The following is a 16,384-nucleotide window of genomic DNA, read 5'->3' on the forward strand; positions in this document are numbered from 1 at the left end:
GAGAGAGAGAGAGAGAGAGAGAGAGAGACAGAGAGACAGAGAGTGAAGAAAGCAAGAAATAAAAAAAACCTTCACGCACCTTCACTGTTCTTCGACCATTTATTTCCGATTACTGTTAAATCTTACAAAAGAACATATAATACATATTACAGCTTGACGGTGAATCCATAAAAGTAGACTAAACCTAATTTAACGTTTACCGCGTGTAAACTGCGCTTATCGTACTCGTAGAGCTTAAACTAATTATACATACGTGAAAAATTCCCGTATCTCCCGAGGGAGCGGACCGTCCGCGAAAATTACCAAAATTTACGCGCAAATATATAGATTTTATTTATGTTTGTAATATGTATGCCGAAAACGCGTGTACACGTATATACGCGTACGTGGAGGAAACGCAATGAGATGGATACAAATAGAATAAAAGGAGAGCGCATTTGAAAGATAAGGTATGTTTATTTGTACGATGTGTATATATGCTTGTGTGTGTGTGTGTGTGTGTGTGTGTGTGTGTGTATGTGTGTGTATGTGTATATGTGTACGTGCCAAAAGGCGCACGAAAATCGACGGACGAACGAAGAGAGATGCTGCGACGTTGGAAGATCGACCAATTGCTCGGCTTTGTTAATTACTTATTCTCTTAATTAAATTCGCGATCGATTCGTCGATCATTCCTTCACATTGTGATCTGTCTCTTCCTGCTCGTCGGTCAATTTATTAATATCAAGAAGAGAGAAAGAGAGAGAGAGAGAGAGAAAGAGAGGAAGATGGAGAGAAAGAGAGAGAGGCGAGGAGGGGGAGGAATCCCATGAACATTCAAGGTCTCCCGTTTTATTCGACTTACAGTGACTGATTGACAGCGTACTCGTTCATTTATTCACATATCAAGTTTAACGATGTATTAGTTAGTCTATTTTATTTATAATGCGACTTCAGGCGGACCGTAAATCGTGTACGAGAGATGAGAGTTTCCTAAGAACTAACACCGAACTTTCCTTATCTTTGGTATCTATAAGAGTTGAATGTCTCGCGATCAGGATCATTAATGGATTCCGTAGCGAGGGGGGAGAGAGAAAGAGAGAAATAGAGAAAAATAAAGAGAGAGAGAGAGAGAGAGAGAGAGGAGGGAGGAGAGAAAAAACGACAAAAAAGGAAGTTATCTTAACATGCTACTTTTTCTTTTATTTTTATTTGTTTTTTCTTCGTTTTATTATCCTACGTTTGCAGGATAACTGTTAACCCTTTCGCCACCGCCTGTATAAATCCTTATCCTTTACCTGGTGACGACGCGAAAAGTATTTGTACTGACAACTTTCAGACAATAAATTAAAAGGAGAAACTTAACGTGCTGCAACCCCGCCGCGTGATATCGAAACGGAATTTACGACAGCCGAAGGAGCTGCGAAATTGCAGAGTGACTGTACGCGGGAATTAATGAGAACGTTAATTACATACGTTACGTGTATACACTTCACTGTGTTTATATGCTCGACACGACGAAGCAAACGAACGAACGAACGAACGAACGAACGAACGAACGAACGAGCGAACGAACCTCCTCGTTCACCCTCTCGGAATAATCCCTGACAATCTGTTCTCGTGAGAGAGAGGGGTGAGAGGGGGTTGCGGGACAATTCAGACGGAGATCCCCGTGTCGATCTAACGAATCCTCTGCTACCTCCCGGTACGGCGCGAAAGGGTTAAGAGAAACGAGAGTGGGAGTGGCGCGTCGCGTCGCTCGCAGTTTCCTCGTCCTGTGTCGCCGCATCGGCGGAGTCAAAGAGTCCCCCGGTAACGTGGTGGACGCGCGCTACCCCCGTTGATACTTTTCTTTCTTCCCCCTCTCTCCCCTTTCTGACGTTTTCATTTTAATTACACGCGCGCTTCTCAGCCAACAACAGGTGTGTCGTGCCGCACTGTGGCGCGTCGGCGGCGACGACGACGACGACGACGACGACGACGGCGACAGCGACCTCGCGCAAGAAGAAACAACCAGGAAGAAAGGAACAAGCGTGCGTTTCTCGCCCCGCAAACGCGGCATTCGACGTCTCTTCGCCACCCTCTCCCCCTCCCTCCTTCTCTCCCTCTTTCTCTTCTTCTGGCCGATCCATCGAGGTCGAGACCCGATGACCCTTGACTCACCCACACCTCCTTCGCGGTCTCGACTCTCGGGCTACGGCAATGTTCCGCTAATGAAAACCGCTAAAGCCTGACCGGCGGCAGCGGAGGCGGCGGCGGCGGCGGCGGCGGCGGCGGCGGCGGCGGCGGCGGCGGCGGCGGCGGTGGCGATTGCTCTGCCACTGCATGCGCGGCCCGACATATTTTCATATACTATATAGACATATCACGTTACTCTATGACAACGCATATACTATGACAAACAACCTCAACATTATCGATAATTCTTTTTGTTTCAATTCTCTCTTCGTCATTGTTCCGCGAGGGGCGCGCGGCGCTCCACGTTATCGGTATATCGGTATCGTTATATCGTATAGTACGCTCTTTAGATGATTATATTTATAAGATAATTAATTCCCGCGTGTTTTCTCCTTGCGAATTTCACACACGTCATCCGTCGTACGTGTGTCTTGGTACTCGTGCGTTTTTCGCCGTTTCGCTTTTTTTCTCCCTTTTTTCTTTCTCTGTTTCCGACGAAAGAGTCCAACGTGGCCTCCTGCTGCGAAGGTAGCGACAGGACGACGACGATGATTGTACGTCAGGAAAAATTGTGGCAGTGGCTTGCAGCATATGTGTATGTATATGTGTGTGCGTGCGTGTGTGCGTGTGTGTGTGTGTGTGTGTGGTGTGCGTGTGTGTGTGTTTATGTGTATACATACGCAACACGACCATACCTCTTTGTATCGCGCGCGGGGTGTCGCTGGTTTCTCTAACTAATAGAAAGTTCCGAGCCTGCACCGCTGGTACCGCTGCCCGTGTAACTTTCGGTTCAACGTGCTGTTTGGTTTTCCGTACGTATCTCGTCGACCTCCACGAGTAACAATACATGAACCTTCTTTCCTCTTATATTTTCGCTCTTCTCCTTTTTCTTTCCTTCCCCGCGACATTTTCTTCCTGTCTCTTTGGTTTTGCTGAATTATAATGCGACACAGAGAGAGGAAGAAGTTCACCGCCGCGCGTTTTACTTACTTCATTTGATTCTCCCTCCGTACGTACATAGATATCTACGTATGTCGAATGTGTCCTCGAGATCACCGACGAATCGGACAGCGGAAGGTAAAAACGCCCGACAACGCCGGAGGCTGGAGGGAAGCAGAAGTCAACACGCAATGTCACGTTCGCCTCTCGCTCGGTCGTCTCACGCGAGAGAGGGCATGTTTATTCTGCTTGTCGGAGGAATTTCAGACAAACTCACCCGTTTTATCCCCCTCGGGAAGAATCAAGGAGTCCGACTGTGCGCTGCTGAGAGCGGCCGATCGGACGCTCGGTCGGTCGGTAGGTCGGACGGACGGACGGGGACGAGTCGAGGATTTTATTGGCGGCGTGCCGCGTCGCGCCTGGTCGAGGATGAAGGATTTTCAGTACCCGAGGATATCAAGGATATTTACTTTGCTAACTCTGCGAGATCTGCGTCTCACGCATGAGACTGGCCGATCGCGAGGGTGCTGGGTGTAATCTCGGCGAATTGCGGATACAGTGTAGCGTCGCTTCGATTTTTTTTACTTGTGGGTATGTGTGTGTGTGTGTGTGTGTGTGTGTGTGTATCGTATGTGCGGTGATGCTTAGATTTCCGAGCGCTTCGAAACGCAACGTCTCAAGTTCGAGACCGGTTCGAGGCTCCACCTCGAGATTCGAATTATTCAGAATCGTCCGAAGTACGGATACCGTTCGAATCCGAAAATTCCCGGTGTCGATTCCTATGATTTTTACTCTGGAAATTTCCTCCAGTGAAATTCCACTCGAAAAGCGGAGTGACAGCCGGTCTCGCTCGAGCGAGACTTTTCACTCGTAAATAACGAATTTTCCGCTTCGAATCGTCGGCTGAACATTCCCACTCGAAATTCCCTCCTGTTACTAGACACTTTATTATTACTTATCATTTAATAATCATAAAACGCTTCATTCTTATTTATTACTTGAAATCGAAAAGATCCCATGCGACATATGTCCGTCGTAATTGCAGCGAATTCTCTCGCGATCGAATTCGACGTTCCCTCGTATGGATTACAAATCCGTCCGATGACCATCTTCGAGTTGCAAAACATCCAGCCCCGAACGGCGATGTTTTCGCGATATCGAATCGCGCCGATGTCCACTCCTCGTTCTTCGAGCGAGGTCTCACTTCGGGCGAGGAACTTCGAGAGTAACGATCGCGCGTGCGGCAGCCGAAAATCGTCGTTCATCCGTCGCGCGCGCGACGCAACGGACCAACCACGTAAGAGAGACGGCGGAAACTCGCCGGGATTACGCGAGCAAAGTTTTTCTAGTCGCTCGAGATAGCGGAGATACGGCGGTGCGCGACGCATTTGGTGTTCTCGCAGATATAAACCCGCGGGATAAAGAGGAGTCACGAGGGATCGAAGGATAATAAAAGGAGTCTTGGGTGATCCCCGAGGCGAGAGAACGGAGACCGCTCTTTCTCTCTGTGTGTTGTTGCATATTCAACGCGCTCGTATATTCAATATACTTCCCGATATTTCAATTGTTGCCGGCGGAACACTCGGAGAAGCGTCCCTTTTCGCGGTTTTATTTCGCTCCCCCTTTCGCTCCTCGAGAGAGAGAGAGAGAGAGAGAGAGAGAGAGAGAGAGAGAGAGAGAGAGAGAGAGAGAGAGAGAGAGAGAGAGAGAGGGAGAGAGCGACCCTCTCGGGCTACGAGACGGCGCCCCACCGAGGGTGTGTGTTCCGCGGTTTCGTCCGGAAACTACCGACTTGGCCGTGACTCGGCAGTGATGATGGTGGTGATGGTGGTGGTGTTGAATGGTCGTCGGCCGGCTCGAGAACGAGTGTTAGAGATGCGATGAGCTATATCGTCTAAATGGCACCTAGTTACGCAAGCGAATGTACCTAACGAGAAACGGCAGTGCGCGGTATTTGGTTTATATTCTTACAACAGTCACGCACCCACACTCGGTAACAAGCGCACACACGCACACGCATATGCAGACGGGCGTACACATACACACACACACACGCGCGCGCGCGCGCGCGCACGCGCGCACGCACGAAGCCGTACACAGCACATATCGCACGCGACAATGCGTAGGTAGGTAAAGCAAGTACACGAAAGTGCAGATATCTTGCAGACACGGTAACGACTTTGGCGGTAAACGCAGCGCCCACGGGGAGCCATGAGGCCCGGAAGTGGCGTTCGACCCCACGCAAATCGGACCGACGCGATTCCGGACGCGCCTCATGATTCACCCGCTCTCCGCTCTCTTGGTCTTTTTTCTCTTGGATTGAATTAAGTCGGTGCGAAAGGTTCGTCGGCGTCTCTGTCGGATTCCGTTTCTTGGATCGGGTGTTACCCCGGTCGGAGAGATGATGGAGAGAAGTTTCTTAATCCTCTTCTCCCGTAAGAGGCGGGCTCGGCTTTCCCTACGCGCAGGGGAGGAATTAAAAAATTCGTTCGATCTCCTTTTCGGGCGGAAGGACAACTCGATATTCAGCGAGGTGCCAAACGAGGTCCGGGGAGAAAGGTTTCGACACGCGTGTTGAAAGATAAACGATTGCTGACGCTCCGTTTTTATTAATACACACTCGGAAGTCGAAGGAGAGGAGATTCGATTTACTTTTTCTCCGAATAAGGTAGTCACCGTACCATGTTCCAATGTTCTTTTTCCGTTTATTGTTCGTTGTCGCAGGTGGAGGGAAAAATAATGCGAAACGATGCTGAAGAATTTAGATTAAATATTTTCGCGCCTTGCGCGAGTGTTAAGAACTGGAAATGCAGGAAGAATAGAATATCTTCCCCCCCGAATAAGCATTTTCCAGCAAATTCGAGAAAAGGAAAAGGAAATTCACGGAAAAGAGGTGATTGAGAAACGAACGAATTCCACTCGGATCGATAAGAATTATCGCGTAATTGCGTCACGTTCGTCGAGGAATACGAATCTTTCGCACCGTGGAAACGCTTCTCCGCCTGCGTTCTCTTCTTCTTCGACTTTTTTTCTACGTTTGACTGCTGTATATATATATATATACATATATATATATATGTATAATATATGCATTTCTCGACTCATACGACTCTACTCTCGATTGTCTGGCGTGTTATTAGCGACGTGTAATTGGCGCTCGTGCGTACGAGGACCGAAACGACTTATAACGCGGAAGAGGGGAACGTTAGATGCGTCATAAAGGCGAAAATGTGAAGGAAACGAGGAGGACGGGAATGAGTGAGAAGGGCGAACTTGGCAAGAGGAAGGGCTGATGAAGAGAGTGGTTTATTAGAAGCGTAGACGAAGCTACTTTCGTTCATCGCCGATGATAATTTATTCATTGGACGTTGTTCAAAAGTGGGTCTACGTCTGAGACTTGAACTTGGAACGCCAAACTTCGTCTAGGGCACACCACGGGGTAATAACTTTAATTTTAATTCAATTTTAATTCTTTGTAATATACGCGCGTCGCATTCGTCTTCTCGCTCCTCTCTCCCTTTCTTCCGCAAATTTGGCGAATTGAAAGATTTTCGGAATTCTCGAAGATCAGAAGAAGACCGGAAAGCCGGAAAATGTTTCTTGAAATTCGAAACTTTTCCTCGAAAAGGGAACATAACATGCACCGCTGTGCGCCGCTGTTAAAGCCGAAAGCTGCTAAAATTCGAGGGAGCAAAATTGAAACGAATGTACGCGAAGAAACACAGCGGAGAATGTGAAGTGAAGTTGTACTTACGAGTACAACTTCGCTTTCGGGAGAGCGTCAATCAAGCGTCTAATAAATCCCACGATACCCAACAAGAGTTAATTACTCTCTTCTTCATTAACTCTCTCTCTCTCTCTCTCTCTCTCTCCTTCTTCTTCGGTGAGATAAGAGCGAGCGTTCCACACGTAGACACTCTGCAGTGTCTTCGAGAATACCTGCTGACGTGATCGAATTGGCGGCTGGCATGTACACGGCGACGAGTCGATTCGGGAAATCCTCGTAAAATCGGTTCAATCGCCGTAAAACTCGTTACGACATTAAACAGAAGAGAAGACGCGATAAGGCGCCAGGCGAGAGAGGCGGGAAAAGCTAAGGGGAGAAAAAGCTGCCGCGCGCAATCCGGATTGCGAGACGTGGAGAAGGAGCGAGAGGAGAAGGAGGACGAAGGGTTTCGCGCGCGTCTCACCAAGCGGATTTAACTTGAGCTCGCTCCCGAGTTTACACACCGATGTGTCGACACCGATCCCTCGACACTCGCGTTGAATTCAGGTCCGCCGATCATTACCATTCGCTCGTACTAGTGTACCTTCGAACGACGATGAGTCACGCGACATCCGGACGCACGTCCGAAAGAGCCTGAAAAAATCCAACGAAGGTCGCGTGTCACCCACGATACCTCGGGAGAGGCGGAACTCGATGATCCCCCCCCCGCTTCGTGGGAAAGAAGGACCTTCACGGGCGTACGCCATGGTGCTTCTCGAGCTGTTTCGAAAGTACGTCGAGTCGATTTGTCTACGATCGGTTTTCTATTTAAGTGCACACACCCATACGCACATACACACGCACACACACACGCACGCACGCACGCACGCACTCACACATACACACACACACACACACGCAGCAGTCAGCCAGCCAACCACCCAACCAGCCAGCCACCCAAGCACGCGACAGTCCACTCGTCTCTCTCACACGGCCGTTTCAGTTTAGCGTGTTTTACGTGTTGTGCCATTCACGCGCTGGGGGATACCGGAAGGCCGGGATCGCCGGCTACCCTCCTCGTTTCGTCGACTCGCACGCGCAGCAGCCGCTTCTACGTGAAGAGGACAAGAAGTAACGGCAATAAGGAGGCTGCGAGGACGGAACGGACGGCCTGGGCCGACGAGCTGAACCAGATCGAGCCGGACAGGCCGACGCGGGCTTTCTCGTGATGGCTGGAGGGCTGCTCCGACGCCATGAGATCCTCCCGCGAGAACTCCGGGCACGGCAGGTCCTCCGGCTTCAGGTCGAACAGCCGCTTCGTGTAGCACATCTTGCCGCCGCACTCGGTCTGCGCATGAAAACGGCCGCGCCGGTTGGCGGTGTTGATTGCTGCACGCGGATTCTGATTCGAATGGAGCGCCGACGAGATCTCGCATTCGCGTTCCCGGCTTTTCCGGCCGCCTCCGCCGAGCAATCGGCATTGGCAGCGTCGCGTCTCCGGTTCAGCGCCGGATCGATCGGACCGGAGTGTCTGGTTTTCTCGATTTTCCCGTCGCGTTAGAATTATTAATCGACGAGTTAATTTTATGTTTCGTCGAGATCACATTTGCGACGTAATTGCGATTTGTGAAATGTGTGAACTCGTGAAGCAATTGATTTTTTAATAACTAACAAATTAATTGAAAGATAATTGATTTGAATCATCAACGCCCGGCGTTTTACTCGACAGCACCGCAGCAATATCGTCGAAGATTTCTCACGAAACTCGGAAAATACTAAAGAGCAGACGCCTCTTGGCTCTCAAACAAATTGAATGCAAACCGACGATCCGTTAGTTCTCAAGGAGAACTAACTTTTTTTATCCTAATTTTATTCTAAGACACGTTCCAAGGCAGCACCGCGCGCGGCAACCTCTGAGAGCGCAAAGAAGGAACTCGACTAAACGCGTTCGGCTGGTTTTCCTCTCCCCGTGATATTTTTCCCTCGTTAAATTAACTAATTCCCTACATATCGTGCAGGATGCGCGAGGCGGAACCGCCGATCGTGTTAAGTGGACGCAAGTTCCGTGATCGCGGCACGTCCGCGCGCGCGAATCGCGAATCGTGCGAGACGCGGCGGTAGCGTGAGCCCATGTAAACTAGACTCGCGATCGATTAACTACCTCCCCTTCTCGACCGAGGCTATCGACGGGCGCGGGGGGTGCCACTTTAGAAAGTTAATGGCGGAATAAAGGGACGAGGAGGAGGCGCTCGCGAGGTGCGCGCCTTCGTGTCGAGATCGATTACAGATACAATTAGGCGCGTGCGAATACCGGCGAGCATTTGAATTAGTCGATCCGCGAGAGCGCGTCTAATCAGCGTTGCGAGCTGGAATATTCATGAAGGATCGGGCAATTCGCGCGGTTATCGCCCGCCGAGGGAGTTTCATAATACAACAGCGCGGCGTGCGCGCGCGAGCGCGCGCGTCGTGTTGCGAAAAACGTATCGGGCGATCTTAATCCGAATTTATGTCGGCCGACGCGCCGAAATTAAGGTCGCGCGGCTCCGCGTAGAATTGAGATCGGCGTGTTCCTCGACGTGGTGCTCTCGGTTGGAAGAGCTCGGAAAAATGACGAGATCTCGTCCGCGGACGAGAGCGAACGAGAGAGTTGCCCTCTCGCTCGCTCGCTCGCTCGCTCGGCGACGGCGGCGCCTCCGCAATCAGAGAAATCGCGAGATAAACGGGCGCGTCTTACCTTGACGTTGAGATTCGGGAGCGGCGAGGAAATCTCGAGCTCGACCTCGTCGTAATTCTCGCGGTCCTCCTCGTCGCGATTGCCGTCCTCGTCGCCTGCGTCGCTGTACTTGGAATTATCGGCGGCGTTCTCTTCTGTAACACGCGTTCACGGGTTATGTTAAACATATTCTTCGAGGTCTGCCATCGCCTCTCTCCCTCTCTTTCTCTTTCTTTGGCTGTAGCTCTCGTCGCGCTCTTTCGCTTCCTTTGAATTTAGCGAAGTTATGTCGCATGAGAAATATTCGCTCGACGTGACGAACTAAAGTTTAATTCGACGGTCTTCGACGAGAATGCACTCACGACAGACTAGACTCGAGAGAACCTCGTCGAATTAAATTAGAAATGTAAGACGATTTTTCTCGTGTTCAGCAGGGTCGGAATTTGATGAGTTGTGATTGTAGTTTCCCAACACTTGCCGGACTTTTGGACTTGTGATAGATTTCAAATTTACGTGGGAACTGAATTTCTACTTTGCGCCCGAGACAAGTGGCACAAACCTCCTCTTGCGCGATTCAAAAGCAAAGCTTTGCTTGCAGAGGACACAATTGTTAAATCTAAGTAGGAAAATTGTTCAAACTACCACCTAATTATCGACACCTGTCGATCGTACGATAACACTTTCCTTTTCCACGTCGAATAACTTCACGGTGAGCACTTGTCCATAATAACGCTCGTCGTATCCTCCCCAAGAAAAATTCAATTTACAAGCAGAAACCTGAACATACGCGTCCGTATAAAGCGCCAAAGTGAACGTAAACTTTCCAACAGCGTTGACAAATCGCAGTCTGAAGTGGCGGCAGAATTTCATCTCGGCCAAACGTTTGATCTATGACGCCTCGGCTTTTTCGCATGCGAGTGTCGATCCGCCGAAAATCCCGCGGATATCCTGCGTACGCGACTCGTCTATTTTCCCTCGGGCGAACTTTTGACGCCGCTCGCCAGCGCTGAAGTCGCGACGGAAATCCGCCAGACGTTGCGCGCGGCCAAGACTCACCGGGACTCTGCATCATCTCCAGCGGCTGATTCCTCTCCAGGTCCTCGCCGTGAAGCTTCTCCGTGGTATTGTTGCTCTCCATCAGGCAAGTAAGCTTCTCCAGCAGGGCCTTCAGCTGCATGTTCTTCGTCTCGTTGCGCAGACTCCAGGTCCAGGTGAGCTTGCAGTCGCAGGACAGCTTGTTGTCTGCAAGTAGAAAGAGACGCGCGCTGGTCAGACAAAGTTTCCTTATTCGGAGCGCCGCGTTACCGTCGCTCTTTACCGTTTTCCTTTCACGAACTCTCGTAATCCTTCTCGAGAGTGACGGTGCCCTATTCGTTGTTAATTAATTTCCGCTCCATTCCCGGCGGAAAAGTGTTCGTAGAACACTTCGTGGCACGCGAATAGCCGGCCAATTAGAGACTACTAGACATTCTACTGCGAGACATTCGTGTTGAATACTTCGATAATTTTCGACTACGACGTACAGACACGCACCGAGATCGGACGCGGAAACATTCCCGCTCGTACCGCTCTGCGTGCAACGATTCTGTGCGTTTTTCCGCACGGACCAGTCGTGTTCGGCGCATTTCGCGCAACTCCGAAACTCGAATTTGAATAGTAGAGTGGCAACGACACAGGGTGTGAGTGAGAAAGATACACACACACACGGAAATAGAAAGAGAGATAGAGAGATAGAGAGAGAGAGAGAGAGAGAGAGAGAGAGAGAGAGAGAGAGAGAGGGAGAGAGAGAGTGAAGGGGAATAATCACTTTTCTGACTGGAAAATTTGCGTTTCGTGTTTCGGGTCGTGATGTAATTTGCGCAAATTGCCTTTTCCGAAGCGTCCTCGACTTTGCGCGCTTTATGCGCAGAGTCAAATGCAATTTCTGCGAATGACGGCGAATAAAGAGCACATGGGCATTGACGAATCGCACTCGAAACGCCAAGCGTCGACCAAGCGCGACCCGCTCGCGTTCGCCGTCAGCAGCAGCCGTGGCATTATTTTTCATCATTATCTTCTAATGAAATTGCGATCGCGGTTATCATTAACGTAATTACGAGCCGTTCCCGTTTCGCATGTCGCTCGCGTTTTGTGTCTCCGTGCGTCCACACGACCGAGTGATAATTATATTTTCGCGTGCGTATGCGCGTGCGGATGCGTTAGAATTGCGCTCGCGCGCTGTCAAATCGCGTCAATACCTTGGCGCGTTACACATTAGTACTTTTTATACGTACGTACATCGAATATCCTAGCTGCGAAGTACATTACAGCGAAGATATTCGATGTGCCCGTGCCCCGGCGAGAATGTCGAGAATTGTCGGCGATCCCGGCGCGACCCGCTGAGATTTTGCGCGAGACCGAACACGCGAAGATATTCGTGAGTTATATTTTGAGGCGACGACGCCGTTAATAGAGAGATGCGTACAGACATGTCTCTCTTGCAACTTAACGGATCTTGGAATGGCTGTAAAATAGCGAGAATATTACGATAGTTGTATCTGCTCGCGCAATTTTGACGGTTGAAATAACTCCCCCGACTATAATCCGCTAAAAGTTCATCGCGGGCGGATATTCCCGAAATTGCGGTGTGTACAAAAGCGTATCCGGCAAAAGATGCCTCTATTTGGTTGTTTTGGTTATATTTGACAATTTCACATTCGATTCTTTTTACAACATACACATGGGCTTGTAGTTTAAAAAATGATATTTGAAAAATTTACAGTGCACATGAAACGCGTGAAATAGAGGAAAACACTTGCTTCAATATTCGCTTGCTCATATTACTCTGTTTCGAAAACTCGTGGATACATTCGCCAACAGTCAATTTTTCAACGAATTATTTTCGCGGAGTTGTTTCAGGTCCTTAAGCGTTTACGCGCAGCGTATCCGCAGCCCGTAAAAATCGACGACGAGATCCGCATCTCCCCGCACACATCGCGCATTCCTGTTTCCTCCTCGTGAGGAAAGGAAGGCTATTCACGATTAAGGGTTCTCGAGCTCGGCGAGAGCGCGCGAAGCGCTGCGGCCGCGTAAGTACATAACGCACGGTGAACATTGTATTTAGCGGTATCGCGGGAGTGGCTGCGTTCCCGCGTGAGAAAAGTTCGGCGACGCAATTATTCAAAGCGCAAGCAATGCCGCGTTTGTGTAGACGAAAACTGACGCCACGTACCTTGGTAGTGAGCATTTTAATTAATTGATTAATAATACAACGCGGGGTGCCGGGAAGCTCGTCGTTGCGCAGGTTCGTTCCGCGAAATGCCCGCATCCCCGGTGACCCTCAGAAATTCATGCGATTGCGGTGTGTCGTTCTGTTACCTCGCTACTTCGATTTTCTCCTTTCCACCCCCGAGCAAGAGAGAGAGAGAGAGAGAGAGAGAGAGAGAGAGAGAGAAAGAACTATCTCTCTTTCTCTTTTCCCAATGCCGTCGTACGTTCTCATTCTCTTCGTCTTCGCTTAGTTTTCCCTCGGTCGAGCAACCGGTTCACGCGAAACAGAGAGAGAGAGAGAGAGAGAGAGAGAGAGAGAGAGTGAGATAAAACGAAAAAGGGGGATAAGGAAAAGAGAGAAGACGGCTTACCGCGTGATAGTGTTATATAGAATAAATGAAAAAGACTTTCCGATAGGAAATCGCTCTGAGAAGAATTCAGAACATTTTCTCTCCCGCTAATTTTCTCGCCCGTTTTTTCTCCCTCTTTCCCTCCTTCGCGTGATTTCTCTCCCTCTCTCTCTCTCTCTCTCTCTTCGGTCCTCGAAAATTTTTGTTTTCTTTATATTCCTCCCCATATCGCGAGAGCCTTATCCAGGCTAATAAAACACCTGTGGCCAGGCGCATCCGATTGGAAACTTAATTCTCGGTTATCCGCGAAACTTAATGGCCGCTTAGTTTATCGATCGCCAGCCGCGAACGATTCTCTTATCGGGCGGTTATCAGCTGCGCGCCAGTACTCCCAATAGTCCCGATATCGTCCAGCGTCGGCTGAATCTCGCGAGACTTCGAGGAGGAGCTGGAAGAGGACGAGAAGGAAGAGAAGAGGAAGCGGAAGAGCGCGCGATGCAAACGGGGGCATCGATGTTTTTCGTGTCGCGCGGAGCATATCGAGGAGCTATCGCCGATCGTATCGAGATGAAAGAGAATAAATAGCACCCCCTGCCTTTATATCGGGCGCCTCGGAAAAGTGAGGACACCGGTGCACTCGCATACGTGCCCGCGCGCACACACTACGTGTGTGTGTGTGTATGTGTGTACACGAACGCACATTCGCACTTGGCGTGGTTGAAAGTTTTCCGATGTCCCTTCGGAGCTGCTATCGCTTCTTCCCGCCCCGAGCTCGAAATCGAGCGAGAGACGACGCCGATACGAGGGATGTACCTCCCCGAGAAGAATCGGGCAGCGCGCCAATAATCTTTCCAACTGCATCTAAGTACACCGAAGCTTACAGCCCACCCTCCTCTCCCCAAACGCTGTTTCAACCCTTTCTCAGCAGCCGAGCCGCTCTCGACGTGACAATCCATTTCGCATGTCGAAGATGTGCCATCGAGATGATGCTTCGTTTGGTCGGTGACGAAAGTTCGGCTCAAGCGATCTGCTTTCTTCCGACGACGCAAACCGATCTTTCGGGACAGATTTGTAAGATCGGCGACGAGAAATCGCAGACGAAGACGCATTGCTCGCTTGATGGATGACCTTTTTCCACCGACCGCAATCGGAGACAGAACTCGGCCCGAAAAGCCAGCCGAACTTTTGGAACTTTTGGACGGATTCAACAGATCGATGCGTTGCCATAAAATTGAATAAGTAGTTTATGATAAAATTTATTGCTTCCCTCGTTCTCCGGGATTGGAATTCTTTTATTTTATTACCGTGTCGTTGAGGAACAAAATTGATGTTGAATTTATTGCAGCGGTTGCGAGGGCTGGAGGAGGGAGGATAAAAGCCGTAGTTGCGCTGCGCTTCGAATACTTCGCGCTGCTTCGATCGACAATGGCGGAAAGAGATGCAAATTGAAACGTTTCCGACGTACGTTTACGCGCGATCCTTCGCGGCACGCGCGCGCGTGTATATGTGTGTCGGTGAGGTTTGCGTTATTTCCGACGCACCTCCGCGCTCCTGCTGCGCGCCGCTGCTGTTCTGCATTTCGATTTTGCAATCATCGCGGCCACTTTCCTTCCTATTGTCTCCTCGATCACGTAATACCTATCGCGGGGAGACTCGGGAGGCTACGTGGCTTCTCGGTCAGGAGTGCCGCGCGATATAAGACGCTCGATGGTAGCAAACCTCCGCGGGATCGTACGTTATGAGAGAGAAAGAGAAAAAGGGATCGGTTCCTTCGCGGCGCGATTTTACGTACTCCGGGTAGCGATAACTCGCGCTGCCGAGGCCGAGTAAAAATGTTTTCGCTAGGAGCTCGCGAAAATATGACGGTTTAACTTTCCAGCGCACTCCGATCTGCGGATCGATCCCCGTTCTCTGAGTTTTTGCTGATACACGCGTGTAAAAATGTGCGCGTCGGGGAGAAGAAAAGAGAGGAAGGTAAGCAGGAGGAACAAGAGGAAGATGAAGAAGAACTCGTGAGACGATAGAGGCACTGAATGTTGCACGAGAAGATAAGAGAATCGGAGAGGATCGAACTCTGCGAAATCACGTTGCGCGAGCGAAAAAGCTAACAGCCTGAGCGCGGAGACAACGATACGTAAATACGTAAATACGCTTCCGAAGTTCCAGCAACTGTTGGTATTACATCGTGATATAAATAAATTCGGCAAGACCCGAAAGGCAGAATCTAAAATTCAAGACGAGAAAGGAAAAATCAGGGGCAAAATATGTTAGAGAAAACTGACATAAAAAAAAAAGAAGTCAAAATCATTTTAGGGAAAAAGAAACCGAAGGAAAAAAACAAGCTGATCTCTCCTCTCTGTTCTTTGGAATCTATCCTTCGGAAGTAACAAGAATAAAAAATCCTGTAACAAAATAATAAATAAAAATAACAAATGAAACGATAAAAATGAAGAAGTCATAAAGCATAAAGGGAAAATTCCAGGGCGCCAATCAGCGCAGACAGCGAACCGCTGAAGAGCGAGCTTTAAATGCCGAAATTAGGTTACCGGACGTTGACGAGATGAGTGCCGACGGCCAAACACTGTCGCGCGCCTGCATCTTGTTTTACGCGCCCGACTTTTTTTATTACGCGCCGCACTCTCGTGCGCGCCAGAGCGAGCGAGCGAGCGAGCGAGCGAGCTTCCGAGACGCGACACTAAACTTTTAAATTTTCGATCGAAACGACCGCGCGGAATTTGTTCGTGGCGAAATATTCAACAGCGCCGAGTTATTATGGGGAGGTGGGCACGTAAAACCGCTATATTGCACCTTCCAATTCGCGACGGCAAAAAATTGCCGTTTTATAATACCGCCCGTGAATATCGCTCGCTCTCGCGGATCTCGCTGTTCCGACGTAATATCCGACGTCCTCGGCTGAGAGAAAGAGAGAGGCTCCACCAAAAGAGAGACCCAAAGCGTGTCACGATAATCGGGGCTCGAGCCTGGCGCGCGATCGCGCGTTTGAACAAATTTGCACGAAAAGATCCACCGATGCGGAATCGCTTTCATCGTTTCCGGAAACGTACGTCGTATTCGCGTCGTCGCAAGCGCGACGGAGAAATTAACACGAGACGGAGGAGCTCGTGAAAAAAGTCGAGGGTGACGGGGGAGAGATTTCTTTCTCGCTCGCGGCGTTCGCGAGCCGTCGCGTCGAGGGTTAATGAGTCAACCTATGCGACTTTTATTCGGTGGCCGGCGGAGAGTTTCCGCTCGCTCTCGTTTCGCCTGTCG

General features: G+C 49.9%; 1 protein-coding gene across 4 annotated transcripts in view; it reads right to left on the reverse strand.

The window, feature by feature from the left end:
- Nucleotides 1–525: 525 nt before the first annotated feature.
- Nucleotides 526–16,384, reverse strand: part of Con (leucine rich repeat protein connectin) — a 231,222-nt gene continuing 215,363 nt past the window's right edge. For all 4 annotated transcript variants that reach the window (XM_025299894.1, XM_025299893.1, XM_011150478.3 and 1 more), the window contains 3 exons: nucleotides 10,572–10,757; nucleotides 9,537–9,670; nucleotides 526–8,150 (listed from right to left, as the gene is read on the reverse strand). In XM_025299894.1, the coding sequence (XP_025155679.1) occupies nucleotides 7,914–8,150; nucleotides 9,537–9,670; nucleotides 10,572–10,757 (557 nt within the window). In that variant the 3' untranslated portion in view covers nucleotides 526–7,913. The remainder of the gene's footprint in view (nucleotides 8,151–9,536; nucleotides 9,671–10,571; nucleotides 10,758–16,384) is intronic.

The sequence above is a fragment of the Harpegnathos saltator genome, unplaced genomic scaffold (genome assembly GCF_003227715.2).
Source record: "Harpegnathos saltator strain DR-91 unplaced genomic scaffold, Hsal_v8.6 scaffold295, whole genome shotgun sequence".
Lineage (NCBI taxonomy): Eukaryota > Metazoa > Arthropoda > Insecta > Hymenoptera > Formicidae > Harpegnathos > Harpegnathos saltator.